The sequence below is a fragment of the Euphorbia lathyris genome, chromosome 5 (genome assembly GCF_963576675.1).
Source record: "Euphorbia lathyris chromosome 5, ddEupLath1.1, whole genome shotgun sequence".
Taxonomy (NCBI): domain Eukaryota; kingdom Viridiplantae; phylum Streptophyta; class Magnoliopsida; order Malpighiales; family Euphorbiaceae; genus Euphorbia; species Euphorbia lathyris.
In genome coordinates this window covers 14,662,261-14,681,491 of record NC_088914.1, presented here as the reverse complement: position 1 = coordinate 14,681,491, position 19,231 = coordinate 14,662,261, and the positions used below count along the sequence as shown (strand labels likewise).

Here is a 19,231-nt window from a genome sequence, read left to right as displayed (position 1 = left end):
TTTATTTTTGCTTATTTTTCATGATGATTATTTCCTAGAAGTGCTTCGGAGCTAGTGGTAATGAGCGTCATCGGGTTCTTCGTCACTTGTTATCCGTTCAAAAAACGAAAATTATGGCTTTTCTTAAACCTCATCTTCCATCTCCCCGGGCGAAGGAGTAGCTGAGAAATTTTAAGAAAATTTCTCAAAAGTTGTTGTCGTGGATACAAAGGGTTTTAGTGGTGGTATTTGGTTATTTTGGAATACTAAAAAAAGTTCATATTGATGTGATTTCCATAAGTAAGATTTGTTGGAGGTACGTGCTACTGTAAATGCTAGTCCGAAGACATTATTTTTATATTTTATTGATTAATATAATGCACTAATATATTATGTTACTTTTACGCGTAAATAATTTATTAATCCCCTAATTTTTATCTAACACGCTGTTTAGTCCTTCTATTTTGAAAAACACATTATAAGGTCTCTAGCTTTTGCCAATATTAACCTTTTGGTTCTTTTGTCTAGTTTTTTAGACTTGTAATCGTTATATTTTAACATAAATAGACATATATAAAATAACAAGAGTAATATGGTCAACTTGTATTGTACTGTGGTTGTCCTAAAAGCTAAAATATGTTCAGTTAAAATATAAAAAAATAAAAAATAAAAGGACCACATGGTTAATATTGGTAAAAGATAGGGACCTTAAAATGTGTTTTTCAAAATAGAAAGACTAAACATTGTGTTAGGTAAAAACTAGTAGATGGAGCTGAACTAAGACTGAATGGGCTAATATCTAAAAAATGGAAACATATGATTTAGATCAGCCCATCTAACATTTGTTTGAGCTTAGACTGGATTCAGCTTTGAAATATAACACATCAATTCTTTTGTATATATGTATTGACAAAGTAAATTACTGGGAGAGAAGGCGTCAAAATTGGTCTAAGGTTTTTTAAAATATCAATTTAGGCTCTACGTACAAAATAGTACCAATATAAAATTAGCGCTAAAAAAAGAGTATCAATTTAGACATCAATAATGGAACGTGACATGTAATTCATATTATTCCGTTAAGTTATGTCAATTATATGTGAAGAAAGAAATTAGAGTTTAATCATATTTTATTATCGAGGCCTAAATTGGTACTCTCTTTTAAACGTTAAGCCTACAATAGTGTTATTCTGTAAGTAGAGCCTAAATTGATACTTCCCCAAAAACCTTTGCCCTATTTTGTACATTATCCCTAAATTATTAGTATTATTTCTCAGTCTGTTCCTTGATAGTGGATTAAGAGCCAACAACTTACACTGAGGCAGTTAAGCATAAACAATGTCAAAATTGGGCTTCTCAAATTCAAAGCATTGTAAGACATACAAACATGCCAAGTTAGGCTTTAAACAAACAAAGAGCATGTAAGGGTTGAATATCAAGTATACAGAACTATTGATCACTCAAGCAACATTTACAGAGCATAATTATCCATGTTTGAGGGTATTGAAGTAAGTTTTGTACCTCTGTGCTAACCCAAACATGCCAAGAGTTCCCCCTGTATGAAGCATTACCACTTCTGCCCCATCCTCCTCCTTATCCTTACTTAGCTCAGTTGCTATTTCCCAAGCAGCCAAAGTATACACTGGATCCACTAGAATCCCTGTTTCTTGTGCTATGTCTTGGCATCTTTCTATTTCTCCTTCCATAACTTTCCCAAACCTGAAACACACATATCTTTTAAGTTAACATGATTTTGACACGGTAACCCGAAATTGTCACCCTTAAAATAAATACAATAGCAGTTACTCACTTTCTCCTCCGGTTGCGCTCTACCCAATGAACAACTCCACCATCTACTTCATTTAAGCAATGGTTTGTGAGATGGAAACCAAATTGCGTCCTGAAATTAGAAATTAAGCGTTTCTCTCGTTCGATGTATGAATTAACTGGATCAGCTAGTATGATACCAGTTACTTCCCATGGGAGCCTGAGAAAGAGAGCATTAATAGTAGTAAGATATGGCTGCAACCAAAATTAAACCAGTTCAAGTAGAAGAGGAACTCACTCACCCTAAACAAAGGGCTCCTAGTCCCAAACCAATAGCTGTTGTACCAGTTCCAGCATCTGCAACCAATTTTACACGTCTCTCTTTTCCGAGTAAATGATCCTGGCTCAAGTATTGTATCAGCCGAATCACACCTATATGAAAGAGACCACATTTATTAGTTCATTTTTTACTGATTAAGGCTCTGATCTTTTAAATAGATACATTAAGCTCATGATCAATTATTTTTTAACACATTAAGCTCCTTTTTGACGGCCTAGTTATGTGTGTAATTCAAACTCCATTTAGTGTGCATGGAGCTGCCAGCATGTTAGTGTTTTTAACACGTCACTTAACACATAGATCACCACCTCAGATAATTTTCCTCTAACATGTTTTGTAAACCCTTAATATAATCTTACTACATCAACCCCCAAACTAACTTTGCCCTAGCCCCTAAACTGAAAAATCAAACTCATTTAGTTCAACTATTTTATTTTAGGAGAACAATGGAACGCTGACAGTTCCATGCAACTACGCAAGCTAAACAGAATTTGAATCACATACAAAAGTGGGTCATTCAAGAGGAGCTTAATGTATTAACAAATAAATAATCTAAGGCTTAATGTATCTTTTAAGTGATCACGTGCTTAATGTATCCATTTAAAAATCAGGCAGGAGCTCAAGTATACGTTTTGCTAAAAACAATTGCAAGATCCTACATCATAAGAGAGTAACAATTACACAATATCTAAAGCAAAGCACAAAGATAATGGTTAGGCATTTACCTAGCAATGCAACAGTATCCCCAGCTCCTTCATTGACAATCAAAACCTTCTTTTGATAGTTCTCAAGACCATCCATTTGTTTCATGTTCAAAGCACTAGAACTTCCGTTTGTGGCGAGGATATCATCACACCATAGGATATGACCAGCATTTCCAGCCACAGTATTAGCATGGCTCTTTAGCATACTCTCCCTATGGGCATATATATGTCTTGGAACATAAGTTACATTTCCATATAATGTTGAAATTAGGTTGTAGCCAGTCAGAACTTCGGGCTGCTCCCCTCTAAGAAGCAAATGTGACTTTATCCCTGCCTCTGCACATGAAACAGCTGCACAAAAACACTACATTAGTCCACCAAGCAAAATAACTTCCCGCACTCCGGCAGCCAGAGACGGATCTAGGAGGTCAGGAGGGGCTTTGAGCACCCACTCGTCGCCAGAAAACTCCATTGAAGTATGGAGCTTTAATTTCTTAGGGTAAAGGCACTCAAAAAAATTCAGTTAAGCAACCATGGGCGTTGGAGCACCCCTGTCAAGGAATTCTAGCTATCCTACTTTCAGGGTAGCAAAGCAATAGTACCTACCAACAGCTGCTGCATGTGCACTTTGACAGCCTCCACAAGTAACCTAGAAAATTTCCCATTGAATGTTAATTGGTCTTCGGTTCGCCTAAATATTGAAAAATTAATAGTTAATTATTTATATCCACATAACAATTGCCTAAATTGATAGAAATTTGCAAGCAAAGAGATGCTGAGATCACTCATAAACTTGGGACAACAAGATATCCTATGCCAACAACTACTACGAGTCAAACATGAATCCGTCTGCTCCATTAGAATTATACTGAACCACATTTCAGGACCATAATTATTAGCATTTCATATCAATCAAGAGCACATATTGTCTCATCAAACAATTTTTTATGCTTATCAGGGTCAAATTCATAGATGTTCACTGAAGTTTGGACAATATTTTTTACTGAGTTTTACTAAAACTTAATTTTGTGTCAATAAAATCTACATACCTACGCAAACCGTCTTTTTTCATTAATTTTTTTTCCTTGAAACAAAAACCGAAGTTGGGTGATTTTATTGACAAGAAATTAAGTTTACTGACCTCAATAAAAATTGTCCAAAGTTCAGTGACCGGCTTGAAGCTTTTGACCCATCCTTATCATCTCATCAGAACAAACCACAAAATAAAAGAAGAAACTTGAAGTTCCAAAAGCAAAGATAGGCAGAAATAAGATGTAACCTAATGGATGATCTGAAAATTAGTAAAAAAACACAGGCATCTTGTAATAAGTATTGGCATAGGAATAATTACCACATCAGTGACAGAATGATCCACAAGGAGTGGGAGTAATGCATCTAATTTTCTGGCTTTATTACCATTTACCAAAGGATGCAACAAATCATCCCTCAGAAGATAGAAGGAGCCATGTTGAGTGTCTTTCTCCATCAACAAACTCGGGTGAGGATTGTTCCGAAAGGAAATGTTACCAAATGATTCATCACTATGCTGTTGCTGCCCTTGAATTGAAGAAAGCATTATTTGATGAATTTTAGTATCAGGAACATCCAGCATCCACTTCCTCTTAGTTATTCTTGACATCAACTCTTCAGTGCTTATTTTCACTTCAGAGACACCCTGCCAACAAATGAATTAAACGTCATTTGCCAGTTCCAATCTCTTTTTTTTAGAAAAAGAAACATATTTTGAAGGCTTAATGCATCAAGGGGGCATGTATTGTACAAATTATCCGATTGACCCTCTGAACTTGCTCAAAATGTCTCATTAGCTTCCTAACAATGAGAGATTTGCAAAAGTTAAAATGTGCATTAGTTTAATTAATCAAGTTCATGGTGCTAATTGATCATTGTAACCACTTCATAAGGCAATAACTCATTTTAAACAATTTTAGGAGCCTAATGGGTTATACAAGTTCACGGGCTAATGTAACATCTCCAAATTTCATGAGGCAATCCATAATCATAATCTGGACAAGTACAGGGTCATGATGTATTAAACCCAATTTTGAATTTTGATTATTAACCAAGTTGAACATCAGCCATCCACATAATTTAATTCGAGACTCATGAAAAAATCGTAAGACCTACCAATGAAATCTCTAGGTTGTTTGCTCATACGGTTAGCATTATTTAGTGACACAAAGCATAGATTGCAAACAATTGCTGAGATAAACAACGGAATACACAGCAAGAAAAAGGATGCGAACTTTGAGTTGGAATGCGAGAGAGGGAGAGGTTACCTGGGAGCTGCAGGGACGCCGGCTTTTCATGGCAAACATTGCCGTTTTAGTGCTCAGTGGTTGCAATTTCATCTATGGCTCAAACTGCAACAAAAGTAACGGATGAAGATGGTATATAAACCTCTGTTTAAATGGGCTTAAGGCCCCCAAAGCTATAAGGCTCTGTTTGTGTTGTTGGTTTATAAAATAGAGGAAATTACATTATTTTTATTTACATTTATAAAAATCATTTTTATATATTTTGTAAATCTTAAAATATCATAACATCACAATTTTAATTTTGTTTTTATCAATTTTTCAGTTAATAACTTATAGAGAAAAAAAAAAGTTTTTTAAAAAACCACCAAATTCGATATTTTAATAATTTTGTTTAAGAAAATAAGATATTTGTAAACAATTTATCCATCCTGACTATTATGTAATTTATCCAAATAAAATAAGATTAAGTGTACGCAAGTTGTTTGTTTTAAGGCAACAACATTTTTTAGGTCATTAAGATCTTTTATTTGCATATATTGAGTTTCACTTTTTTTTCTTTTGTTACATTAAGTCACTAATGACTAAAAGATCATTTTTGAACATAAAACTCGATCAACAAAATGTTATTCATTTCACTTACTTTTGAATTTTATACTTTCAGTGAAATCAGTTTTTGATATGTGTAATCTGACTATAGAGAAAATATACAAACCTTAATTCAAACCATAAAAATATAATTTAAAACACATATGAAATAAATAATGTATTTTTAACTGAAGTAAAAGTTCACAACTAACTAATTTGGCAAAAAAGTGGTTTAATTAGACCAAAAATAAATGATTATAAACTTAATGTATCTATATAAAAAAAACAAGGACTTAATAAACAAAAAAAAATCACAGGACTCAATATGTTTTTTAACTTCAAAAAAGTATAAATAATGAATGTGGTTAGCAATGGTGATTGATATGTTAAATTGGAGGATATTCATGTTAAAAAAATGTATTATATATAACTTTCATGTTTCAAAACTGTATTTTCATCCTGCTTTTAAATTATAAGCATGTAATTTTATTATAACAACAACAACAACAAAGCCTTAGTCCCGAAATGATTCGGGGTCGGCTAATATGAACCATCATATAAAACCGTGAAAATCAAGTCGTGTCAGCGACACAGATTCGCTCCCTCCACTCCGTCCTATCCACTACCATATTTTCCTCAATTCCCAATAAACTCATATCACTCTCGATCATCCTCCTCCAAGTTTGCTTAGGTCTTCCCCTACCCCTCACCACTACATCCCTTTGCCACTCTTCGGTTCTCCTAACCGGCGCATCAAGCGCTCTACGTCTCACATGGCCAAACCACCTTAGTCGGTTTTCTCGCATTTTATTCTCAATAGATGTGACCCCTACTTTTGTCCTAATTATTTCATTACGCACCCGGTCCTTTCTCGTGTGACCACACATCCATCTCAACATACGCATCTCCGCCACCGACATCTTATGGATGTGGCAGTGTTTCACTGCCCAACACTCCGTACCATATAACAATGCTGGTCTAATTGCCGTCCGGTAGAATTTTCCCTTCAATCTATTAGGCATGCCGGGATCACAAAGGAAACCCGTAGCACTCTTCCACTTCGACCAACCAGCTTTAATCCTATGAGCAACATCTCCATCTACTTCTCCATCCGTTTGGATAATAGATCCTAAATACCGGAAGCCATCCGAGGCCTGAACAACTCTCCCATCCAGGGTGATTGTCCCTGCCTCCCTACTCCTACGGCCGCTAAACTTACACTCCAAATATTCTGTCTTACTTCGACTCAACTTAAAGCCTCTAGATTCTAGAGTTTGCCTCCATAGTTCCAACTTCATCTCCACTCCTTCTTTCGTCTCATCAACCAACACAATATCATCTGCAAACAGCATGCACCATGGTATACCATCTTGAAGTGAACTTGTTAGTTCATCCATAACGATGGCAAAAAGAAATGGGCTTAGTGCGGAACCTTGATGCACTCCAATCGTAATAGGAAACTCTTCAGTCTTCCCAACACTAGTACGTACACTCGTGCATACTCCCTCATACATGTCCTTTATGATGTCAATATATTTCCGCGAAATGCCTTTCCTTATCAAGGCCCACCAAAGTACTTCCCTTGGTACCTTATCATATGCTTTCTCCAAGTCAATGAAAACCATATGCAAGTCTTTCTTCTTATTTCGATAGTGCTCCATTAATTGTCTCATTAGATGGATGGCTTCCATAGTTGATCTTCCCGGCATAAAGCCAAACTGGTTTTCCGAGATCTTCACCGTCCTCCTTAGCCTTTGTTCAATCACTCGCTCCCAAAGTTTCATAGTGTGACTCATTAATTTGATTCCCCGATAGTTGGCACAATCTTGGACATCGCCGTTGTTCTTATACAAAGGGATTAAGGTACTTTTCCTCCATTCTGATGGCATCTTATTGTTTCTCCAAATTTTGTTGAAGAACGTCGTCAACCATTCGATTCCTCTTTCTCCCAAACATCTCCAAATCTCAATAGGGATGCCATCAGGTCCTACTGCTTTCTTCAACTTCATCTTACTTAATGCCATTTTGACTTCACCCTTTTGAATTCTCCGCAGGCATTCATGATTTATCATATCGTGATGGATACTTATATCTCCAACATCTTGTTGGCGATCTCCATTAAATAAGTCATCAAAATAGGACCTCCATCGTTCCTTGATATCCTTATCTCCAACTAAGACTTTCTGGTCCACATCCTTCACACATTTAACTTTTCCGAGATCTCGCGTCTTCCTATCTCTCATCCGAGCAATTCTATATATGTCTCTTTCCCCTTCTTTCGTATCCAATCTTGTATACAGATCCCGATTCACCTTTGCTCTAGCATCTCGTATGACCTTCTTTACTTCCCTTTTAGCCTCTTTGTATTTTTCGTAGTTCTCGTCACTCCTACATTTCCCCAATAGTTTATAGGATTCTCTCTTACTCTTTACTGCTTGTCGTACTTCTTCTGTCCACCAAGATGTGTCCTTACCCGGTGGCATGCTACCTTTAGATTCCCCTAGAACTTCCTTCGCTACTTCCCTTATACTATGCTCCATCTTATTCCATATCGAATCTATATCTGAATCCATATTGCAAGGCCAAATATCTTTTTTGGTCATCTCATCCACAAATTTTTGTTGATTCTCCCCTTGCAATTTCCACCACTTAATCTTAGTCTCTACTTGAGGTGTTTGTTTTCTTATACATTTCCTACTTCGAAAATCTAGCACCACTACTCTATGTTGGGTTGTCGTACTCTCACCAGGGATCACCTTACAATCAATATAACTCTTTCTCCAAGCACTCCTTACTAAGAAGAAGTCAATCAATAATTTTATTATAAGAATACACTATTAATAATTTTATATATAGTTTCATTTACTTTAAACCAAAAAAAAATACAACATTCGTCACAGTATTTACCTTACTTTGATTAAAACACCACAATGTATTTCACGGTGCATTAACATACTTTACTTGATTAATCTATCTTACTATACTTTAATAACATCTTATATAAATAAAAGGTAAGTGGTTGAGAGAAGAAAACTCATGTTGAGAGCATTACTCCTGTTGAGAGTTCTAGAGTGAGTGAGATTACTTCCATCGAAAAAGCTAGGGTTCTCGGAGACGATCTTCCCTCTTACAGCGACGGTTTATCTCCGTCCACAGGAATCGAGTAGATCATCCTGCCATTGATGACTCTGTGTTGTACGTCTGGGAGAATGGAGGACCAGTTGAAACAGCTGACAATTATCGATGGCGGCTTCGAGTTCGGAGTTGAAGCGGAAGCCGCGGCAGAGGTAAATTATAACCTCTGTGTTGTGGGTTCTCTGGTTACGGACCGCAATTTTAACTTTGAAGTGTTTAAGCACCGAATGGCCAGCCTGTGGAGACCGGGAAAAGGCTGTCCGTCTCTGAACTAGGAGGTAAGCTCATGTTATTCAGATTCTTTCACCAATATGATATGAAGTGGGTGCTTGAGAACGGCCCATGGACGTTTGACAACAGTATTCTAATTTTGCACGCGCTAAGGGAGGGGGAAGTTCCAACCGAAGCACCTATGACCCATATATGCTTTTGGGTTCAGATTCATGGCTTTACCCCAGGCCTATTCTCCAAAGCCGTGGCGAATGCTCTTGGTGACTTTGTGGGGGCTTTTGTGGCTTATGACCCAAAGAACAAATGGATTCATGAATTGAGCTACCTGAGAATGAGAGTCAGTATTGATATCCGAAAGCCATTGCAGAGAGAGAAGAAGGTCAGACGTGCTGGGGGGGAATGGTTGACAGTGAAGTTCCGCTATGAGAAATTGCCCACGTTTTGCTTCATTTGTGGGTTAATCGGCCATCTAGATAGGCATTGCGAGCTGTATTTCCAATGTAAAGAAGAGGAGATTGTGAGGCTTTGGGATGTGTCGTTACGGGCGCAAGCAAGAAGGATGAACGTCCTTGGGGGAGAACGCTGGTTAAAAGAGGGGGAGATGGTGGGGTCGGGAAGTGGATCGAAAGCTACAGACCAGGTTTCCGATCAAGCCGCGGGCGAACATCTCTTAGGGAGTCAGCGAAAGAACTTGAGGCACCTATCGCGGAACTTTGGTACAAGTATTTTTGAGGAGGGGATAGGTAAGGTGGAGAATCCTGTTAATCCACAGTTAGAGGTAGGACTTGAGGTGGCAGAGGAACGTAAAAGGAGGAGGGGAGGTGATGCACAGGGGTAGGTATGATTAAGGAAGTTCAGGTGAAGGCTATGGATGTGGATCCATCCTCTTCGTTGCAGGCGGAAAAGGATGCAGAATCAGGTTTAGGGAAGGAGCAGGTAAACCACAATGTTCAAACTAGTGCTCAGCAGAAGCATCCTTCCTTTAAAGGCAGACGCATGAAAATTCTCAGTTGGAACTGCCAGGGCCTAGGCAACGCCAAGGCAGTTCCTATTCTGGCTGAGCTGATCAGAGCTTAACGGCCCGATGTAGTGTTCCTATTTGAGACTCTTGTGTGTCAGTCCCGTATTGAATTTATTCGAAATAAAATTAGCTTTGAAGGTTGTTTTGCAGTGGATTGTATTGGTCGGAGTGGAGGGATTTGTGCCTTTTGGAAGAAGGATAGTGACTGCTCCCTACTCTCCTACTCTATTAACCACATTGATCTTCAGATTCACGATGCTCAGAAAGGAGAGTGGCGTCTGACTGGGTTTTACGGGTGTCCGGAGAGAGCTAGACGAAAGGTTTCTTGGAATATTTTAAGGAACCTTGCTGCCGCCTCTCCACTCCCTTGGGCCATTTTGGGAGACTTCAATGACCTGCTCTACCTCAGTGATAAAAAAGGGCGGATTGACCACCCTGATTGGTGTTTTAGAGGCTTCAGAGAGGCTCTCAATGTTTGTGGTCTTCAGGACATCCCACTAGCGGGGTACCCGTTCACATGGATCCGTCATAGGGGCAAAATCAATGAAGTTCAAGAAAAACTAGATCGGTGTCTTTGTACAGACTATTGGGCAGTGTTGTTTCCCAACTTTAGTAGTTTTAATACCATTGCTCCCTCTTCTGATCACTCACCAATCTGTCTGCGCACAGACCATATCAGTTCCACAAGGTCAGATCAGTTCCGGTTCGAACAGAAGTGGTTCAGAGAGGCAGATTTACGGGATGTAGTGGGTTCTGCTTGGGCGGCTACTGGGACTGCCACAGTAGTATCTAAACTTCAGACTTTAGCATCCGAACTTGGCCAGTGGGGCAGACTTAAGCGAATTGATGAGAAAAGGAACATTAATGTTCTTCAGACCCGCCTAGAGAGGCTGCGAGAGAGGGGAAGTCCATTAGAGGCAGAATTATACGAAGCAACGAGATCTGAACTGGTTCGTACCCTTTTAAAGGAGGAGGATCACTGGAGACAACGCTCGAAAGTGCTCTGGCTTCAGGAAGGAGATAGCAACACCCGTTTTTATCATTCTTTTACAAAGGGGAGACGGAAACTGAACCATATAAAGAGACTTCATAATTCTGAGGGGAATTGGGTCTATGAAGCTACTGAGTTAGGTGAAGTAGCCATGACATACTTTAGTCGCCTTTTTTCAGCCAGTAGTAGTGAATGGGAGGGGGTGGTTAGTTGTGTCAGGAGCCGAGTGACGGAGGAGAATAATAGACGGTTACTTAGGCCCTTTACCAAGGATGAGCTCAGGATAGCGCTGTTTGAGATGCATCCAGAGAAGGCGCCATGGCCCGATGGCTTTAACCCAGGATTCTACCAAAAATTCTGGGATCTGATCCGTGAGGATATCTTCAGGGTTGGGACCTCATGGCTCGAACAATGTATGTTTCCGCCTGGTCTTAATAATACCACGATCACCTTAATTCCTAAATGTGAAAACCCCTCTGATATGACCGAATTAAGACCTATTGCCCTGTGCAATGTACTGTATAAAATTATCTCAAAAGCCTTAGCCAACAGATTAAAACCAATCCTCTCATCTTTAATATCTGATGCCCAATCTGCTTTTGTGAAAGGCCGGTCTATCCATGATAGTGTGTTGATTGCCTTTGAATTGATTCATAGTATCAATGGGAACTGTAATAAGAAAATGGGTAATGTGGCATTGAAGGTGGATATGAGTAAAGCCTATGACAGGGTTGACTGGAATTATTTACAGGCTATGATGTTGAAGTTGGGATTCGACTCTAAATGGGTCAATTTGATTATGATGTTTATGTCGTCTGTGAAATATATGGTTAAAGTTAATGACAGGTTGATAGGCCCTATTATACCCAAACGGGGTTTGAGACAAGGGTGTTGGTCCCTTATAACGTGACAAGGTTAGTTCCAAGGGGGGGGATAGGAACAATTTAAAATTTTGTCCGTTAAGGCTGACTTCTTTTCTTAAGAAAAGGTTTACACAGCGGCGCTAAGTAGTTTAAGACACAAGCTTAGTCAACTGGTGACTAAGTTTGTTTCTTTCCTTGAGTCAGGAGATAGCACTTAGAGTCTATTCCTGAACTCAGCTTCTTAGTGCACACAACTCAGCGTGAGTTCGTTACTTAGTCAGTTTTATAGCAAGCAATATATATAAAGGAGTTTAAGGTTAGAAATCAGTTACTCAGTAGACTTATCCTGGTTCGTCCTCCCCACCTACGTCTAGTCCCCGGAACTCGTTCCGAGCTTTTCGAATCCTCTACTGAGCTCTTTAAAGGTAGAGCACGAAACCTTTTACAATAGAAGCTGAGTATGCAATAGTACCTTCCTCTATACCTCTACTCACTCCTATATCTATCGCTGAGTACTATAATCGAGTACTCAGCCTCTCCTTTCTATTCTTCTAGAAATGATAAAGTGTTTGTCCGAAACAACAATTTCTAAGACACTTTAGATGATTGAAATCACTTTAGACTTTTACATAATAATATGGAAATTGGTGTAAGGTTTTTGCTTTGCTTTTCTCATAGAACTTCATGTAGAAATTTGGTCAGCGTTTTGACTAGTTGAAGATCTGCATCGAATGAAGCAAATGAGAGGCCTTTATGTAGTGACACTTGAGGCACCGGTAATTTCGAATTTCGAAATAACCGTTGGAGGGAAACGGCTTCCTGTCGTTGTCACTCAGTACGTGCACAGTGTCGTTGGCCAATGAAATTCTTGCATCTTCTGTCCGCGGCAGTGCTCAGCAGCTTTTCGTCCGGTAAACAGAATGTTTCGACATTTTTGGCAAAGTCTTCCAGACAGCTTCCTGCGCCTTCTGAACTTTACCCAAAGTAGAAATACTTTGTCAACAACGGAGACTCCTAAAACGATGTTTTATTTCAAAACGTTATTTGGAAATATTTTTAAAATTTATAATTACAACGTTTTGATCCCGAACTACCCTCAAATTGGATCACGATTCGTGTTGGGATGTCAAAACGAGGGTTTTTTATTTAAAACAAAAATATTTGTTTAATAGGAGACGGGAATTAAATAAACGCGGAAAAGTAAATAAACGTGATAAATAAATAAAACTATATCCTAAAAATAAATAAATGAATAGAATAATAACATAAATAAAATAAATAAATAAAACGAGTCTAGTCCTCGGATAATACCTCAAGATCGGTATTGACAGTTGAAGTCAGTTGATTCCACGAATTATGATTTTTCGATGTTTTTTGGTGTTTTGGTAAAATATTTGACTTTTAGAAAATTTGGATTTTTTTTAGGAAAAAAATATTTTCTCCCAAAAAATTGACTTTCTCTCTCTAAAAACGTCTAGAGTGAGAAGCTCCAAAGTTTTTTTTTCCCAAATGCATGGGGATCTGTGCCTTTTATAGCCACGGATCCCAAGGTTGGGCGTGCGCCCAACGGGGGGTTGGGCGGACGCCCAACACGGAGTTGGGCGACGCCCAACCTTGAGTTGGGCGACGCCCAACCTTAAGTTGGGCGACGTCCAACTTCGAGTTGGGCGGACGCCCAACGTAGGTTGGGCGACGCCCAACGTAGGTTGGGCGACGCCCAACGCCGGCTGGGTGTGCGCCCAACTACCATCGGGCCGCTGCTGGGCGCTCGCCCAACGCCGCTGAGCACTCGCGAGCCGTCTACTTGACGGCACGCAATCCTTCCGGACCCTTTCGTGATTTTTATTATTTAAATTATTGGAATCAGCCGCTTCAACTGTCTTGTTATGGGTTTTCATCACAGGTCATCCGACTCGGTGTCTACAGTTGCCCCTACTTTTCTATTTTTACAGTGATGTGTGTGTTTTGAAAACGTTTTTCGTGAACGCAACACATGCAATGGAAATATATTAAAGTAAAAGACACATATAGAGTAGGAGGAGAGATACCTGATCTCCATGTCGCAAGTTCCTGTCTTGCCTTCAATCTTCACTTTGGCTATCCGTCCTTGCCTCCGAATCGGCTGCCGGCGGACGCTCCTTCTGGGTACCCTAGTCTCTAAATCGACCGCATGTAAAATGGCTCTTTCTAGCAACCCTGGTCTCTAAATCGACCGCGGGTAAAATGGTTCTCTCTAGCAACCTTGGTCTCTAAATCGACCGCAGGTAAAATGGCTCTCTCTAGCAACCCTGGTCATCGACCGCATGTAAAATGGCTCTCTCTAGCAACCCTGGTCATCGACCGCAGGTAAAATGGCCCTCTCTAGCAACCCTGGTCATCGACCGCGGGTAAAATGGCTCTCTCTAGCAACCCTGGTCATCGACCGCGGGTAAAATGACTCTCTTTAGCAACCCTAGTCATCGACCGCGGGTAAAATGGCTCTCTCTAGCAACCCTGGTCATCGATCGCGGGTAAAATGGCTCTCTCTAGCAACTCTGGTCATCGATCGCGGGTAAAATGGCTCTCTCTAGCAACCCTGGTCATCGACCGCGGGTAAAATGGCTCTTTCTAGCAACCCTGGTCATCGACCGCGGGTAAAATGGCTCTCTCTAGCAACCCTGGTCATCGACCGCAGGTAAAATGGCTCTCTCTAGCAACCCTGATCATCGACCGTGAGTAAAATATCTCTCTCTAGCAACCCTGGTCATTGACCACAGGTAAAATGGCTCTCTCTAGCAACCCTGGTCATCGACCGCGGGTAAAATGGCTCTCTCTAGCAACCCTGGTCATCGACCGCATGTAAAATGGCTCTCTCTAGCGACCCTGGTCATCGACCGCAGGTAAAATGGCTCTCTCTACGATTCTGAATTTCAAGACACTGTCGTCTGCATTTTTTACTAGAGTTACTGTCTCGTGTACTAGAGTTGTTGATAGCAATATCCTTATCCTTTCGTCTGGAACACTTTAGGCTAAAAATTATTTTTCTGTTGACTGTTGTTTGTATTTTGACTGGCGCCACTGTTCTGTAAATTTTGGCTGTCGTCTGGAGTCATTTCCTTGGGGTATTGGCCACCGCCAGGCAGAAACGCAGACTGAAACGGACTGCGAATCAGAGGTTTGTGCACCCGGTAATTAATTATTTACTTTTTACCTTTATGTCACGTCGTACCTTTTTCGTTTATTACGACCATGCCATCCACTACCCTTATAAAAGGGTGGTGGAGTTCATTTCCAACCCCACACCTTCTCTCTCTTCTTCTCTCTCTCTCACTAACATTAGAGTATTCTCGTGATAGGGTCGAGTAGATACGATGGCACAAAGGGTATGGAGGCGGTTTTTGAGGACTTGGCTAGAGTGGTTCCTTTCTAGAACCCTGATTCTCACCTGAGTCGGACCAACGTTAACCGGGTAAGTACCTCCTTATTTTTACTTGTCAAGACTTCTAGGCTTTAGCAACCCCATTTGAACGTTATTTGCATGCCAACCTTTAAACTGGCTACAAGCCTTTTAGTTAGAAAACACGAACTCTCATGCATGTGAGCTATACTTTACGATTTTTGGAAAGAATGTGAACTTTATACATGTGAATAGTAAAAATGCGAACAATGCATGCGACTAGTAAAAACGTGAATAGTAAAATCATGAATAGTATATATGAATAGTAAAAATGCGAACAATGCATGTGAATAGTAAAAACGTGAATAGTGCATGTGAATAGTAAAAACGTGAATAGTGTACGTGAATAGTAAAAACGTAAATAGTGCACGTGAATAGTAAAAAATGAATAATATTAAACCATCCTTAAAAACTCGTATAGGCTTAAGCTCTTCGCAAGCACGCGAGAGAGTGGAACCCCAAAGAATAATGAATCAAATTAAACCCTAAACCAATGACCCTATGGACGAAACTCTAGAGAATGACTATCTTAACAACAAGAACTTGATAGGTTAAATTTAGACGAAATTTAAAGAACGACTAGGTAGACTGAATTTCTATCAGAAGTGAGGCCCTTAAGGAATAATGACTTTGGCTTAGTCCCACTCTCACTTGTACTGTTCCTTCTAGATTATTGACGTTACTGGATCTACCGAGGGCATCCACTCCTGGTATGCCTTGCTTCCCACGGCGGTTAGAGCCCGTGTGCGAGGGTTGGGTTTCGAGCCTTTTATTCTGGCGTTGCCCCGTGCCAACGGTGTGTGCGACAAGCGCGGCTTGCGCGCCCTTTGCGAGAGGTGGGTGGATTCGACTCACACCTTTCACCTTCCGTTCGGGGAGATGACGATCTCACCCCGTGACTTTTCTCTACTGACCGGATTACGAGGTAGTGGTACTCCGGTCCCCCTTTGCTACGATATGGTGCGTCCCAGGGTCGACCCTGATGAGGTGGTTGCATTGTTTGGTCCCGGAGTCTACACAGGTGTCGGGTCTACACCGGCGAAGTTCATCACCACCTACAGCCTGCTGAGTCGTTGAGACTTCTGTGATCGAGACGATACAGACCGGGCCACCCGTAGTTTCCTCCTGTATGCCTTAGGCGAGACGGTTTTCCGCACCAAGAGTGGGACCATACATGCCGGTCTCATCCAGGCCTTCCGTGACTTAGATGCGGTGTCCTCGTATGATTGGGTTGGAGCTAGCTTGACGTACCTTTACCGATTCCTGGATCTGACTTGCCGAAAGCGCAAGGACTTCGGTGGCTACACATTCTCCCTCCTGGTGCGTTTTCTATCATTGGCTTGTCTTTTATTTTCATGATTTCCGCTTCTGACGCCGGTTTTTATGAGCAGGTTTGGGCCTATGAGAGGAGGATTCTCCCGAGCGCCCGCAGGAGCAGTCTGCGCGGGGCTACGCTTCCGCTTATGGTGAGGTGGAGGGACTTTGACTTGAGCATCGAGAGGAGGCGGACAGTATCATGGATTGACACACGGAGCTTGGGACAGGTGAACGTCTCCTGACTATGCTGGATTTTTGTTCGTTCTCGTCTGATTTTCCTTGCGTTTCAGATCTCATTCGGATGGGACGACCTTGACTTCGGTCCCGATTACGCCTATGTCACTCGCATCCAGAGGCATCAGTGCGTACTTACTGGCCCGTGCGTGCGAGCGTGGTATTTGGGTGATTGGAGCTTCATCGGGGTTGACGCCACCCATTGGACTCCAGGCGAGATCCCTGTGTCCATGTTTGCGGTGAGGATTATGCCCCTACGGGAGATACGTCGTGATCTGATCCGCCGATTGGTGCCTCGGGACGTATGGACCATGCTGGGGGTCGCGCTTGCTATTTAACGACGCTTTTAACTCCGATGGACCCACCTGAGATAGCGATGGATGTTGATCCTGCGGAGGACGTGTTCTCGGCGGTGGCCGTCGCTGATGTCTTTGGCCTAGAGGAGGTCCCGGTGAGTGCTTGACTTATTTATTCTTTATTTATGAGGTAGTTGGGGGTATTCATTTTGCCTTTGTTTGCAGGAGGGTTCCTTGAGGAGCGCTCGGACGTCGAATTTTTTCGATGATACCTGGGCCCGGACATCTGCGAGCGAGCCTTCATATTATGCAGGCGAGTCCTCAGGCGCTGCCCGACCAGAGCGGCTCTACCTCGGCGCACCCTTCCCGACCTTAGGGAGAGAGTACTCGGTGGTTTGTTATGGCGAGGCGGGCATGGCCTACTCCGGCATTGAGACAACCCCTCCAGTTTTCACCTCGATGGTGCCGTTCGATCCCCCTGATGCCCTCCATACCTCGAGGGAGACGTGTGTTGAAACACCTTTCCACATGATTTTGATTTGACAAAATTATTTAAGTAAAATTAAATATATTCTAAACACACTAAGTTTAAATGCTTTGATTTATTACACTAATGTGTTTGTTCAATGTTGAGTTAAATTGTTTATAAGATATAAAGACTAAAAGGCTTAAAGCCCAATACGGAAGTCAAAGCCCAAGTCAAACAGATCAAGACCACTCGGCCCGCGTGTGCAAAACGCTATCGTTGTGTGCAAAACGCAGCTCAATGAAAGAAGGATCGAGAAGACCTTCGTTGAACAACTTCGGAACGAAGCTGCTGAGTTGTATCGACAAAGAGTACAAGACAACAGCTGAGCAAGAACAACTTCCAGACAAAGTATTTCTACTTTGGGTAAAGTTCAGAAGACACAGAAAGCTGTCTAGTTGACCTTACCATAAATGGAGAAACATTCTGCCGGACTGACTAAAAGCTGCTCAGCACTGGCCGAAGACAGAAGATACTTGAATCTGATTGGCCAAGAGCACTGAGCAGGACTGAGTGACAACGACAGGAAGCCGTTTCCCTCCAATGGTTATTTCGAAATTCGAAATGACTGATGCCTCAGACGTCTCTATAAATAGGGCCTTTCAGTTGCTTCATTCCACACAGATCTTCATTAAGCCATTACGCTGACCAAAATTCTACTCGAAGTTCTGTGAGAAAAAGCAAAGCAAATACTTACACCAAATTCTATATCTTTCATGTAAAAGTCTAGAGTGATTATTCAATCATCTAAGGTGTCTTAGCAATTGTTGTTTAGGACAAATCTCATTTTTAGAGATTAGAAAGGAGAGGCTGAGTACTCGGTTGTAGTACTCAGCGAGAGATTATGAGTGAGTAGAGGTATAGAGGAAGGTACTCTTTTTATACTCAGCTTCTAAGTTGTAAAAGGTTTGATGCTCTACCGTTAAAGAGCTCAGTAGAGAATTCTAAAGCTCGGAACGTGTTCCGGGGACAGGACGTAGGCTTAGAGGCCGAACCTGGATAAATCTGCTGAGTAACATCTTTCTAACCTTAAACTCCTTAATATATATATTGCTTGCTTAAACGAAACTGACCAAGTAAAGAGGTCACGCTGAGTTGTGTGTATTGAGTATCTGAGTTCAGGAATAGACTCAAGTGCTATCTCCTGACTCAAAGAAAGAAGCTGACTTAGTCACCAGTTGACTAAGCTAGTGTCTTAATTTACTCAGCGCGCTGTGTAATCCTTTTTCAAACAAAAAGAATTCAGCCTTAACGTACTAAAATTTTAAATAGTTCCTATCCCCCCCTTGGAACTAACTTGTTACGTTATAAGGGACCAACAAGTGGTATCAGAGCTCAAAAGCTCAATGTGAAAGGTTTAACTACCTTGAGCTGATCCCCACTATGGCTGAAAACAGCACTCGGTTTCTCCCAGGAAACCAGACAACTCAGATCTTACCTGAGGGGCTGTCCATTACTCGGCCTCCCCTATTCTTCGGGTCTAACTACACCTTTTGGAAGAATAGGATGAAAAACTTTATTCAGGCAACAAAT

At 41.0% G+C, this 19,231-nt stretch overlaps 1 protein-coding gene across 4 annotated transcripts; it reads right to left on the bottom strand.

Moving 5' to 3' along the window:
* Window positions 1-1,301: 1,301 nt before the first annotated feature.
* On the bottom strand, window positions 1,302-5,172 carry LOC136228608 (D-cysteine desulfhydrase 2, mitochondrial). Of its 4 annotated transcripts, XM_066017044.1 has the most exons (9): window positions 5,085-5,157; window positions 4,568-4,617; window positions 4,139-4,462; window positions 3,929-3,981; window positions 3,390-3,478; window positions 2,809-3,138; window positions 2,046-2,175; window positions 1,787-1,963; window positions 1,302-1,695 (listed from the first exon to the last, which is right to left on the bottom strand). In XM_066017044.1, exons 3-9 carry the CDS (start codon window positions 4,424-4,426, stop codon window positions 1,461-1,463), a joined length of 1,302 nt encoding a protein of 433 aa, XP_065873116.1. In that variant the 5' UTR covers window positions 4,427-4,462; window positions 4,568-4,617; window positions 5,085-5,157; the 3' UTR covers window positions 1,302-1,460. The 4 variants fall into 4 exon arrangements, with proteins under 4 accessions (XP_065873116.1, XP_065873113.1, XP_065873114.1 ...); XM_066017041.1 differs by lacking the exon at window positions 4,568-4,617 and having other exon boundaries at window positions 5,085-5,172; XM_066017042.1 differs by lacking the exon at window positions 4,568-4,617 and having other exon boundaries at window positions 3,390-3,436; window positions 5,085-5,172.
* Window positions 5,173-19,231: the final 14,059 nt, after the last annotated feature.

Coding starts and splice junctions, on each gene's coding strand:
- LOC136228608 (XM_066017041.1), bottom strand. CDS start 5,156: ATGAAATTGCAACCACTGAGCACTAAAACGGCAATGTTTGCCATGAAA. Junction 4,463..5,084: donor GGCGTCCCTGCAGCTCCCAG/GTAACCTCTCCC, acceptor ATTTGTTGGCAG/GGTGTCTCTGAAGTGAAAAT. Junction 1,964..2,045: donor CTAGGAGCCCTTTGTTTAGG/GTGAGTGAGTTC, acceptor TCTCTTTCTCAG/GCTCCCATGGGAAGTAACTG.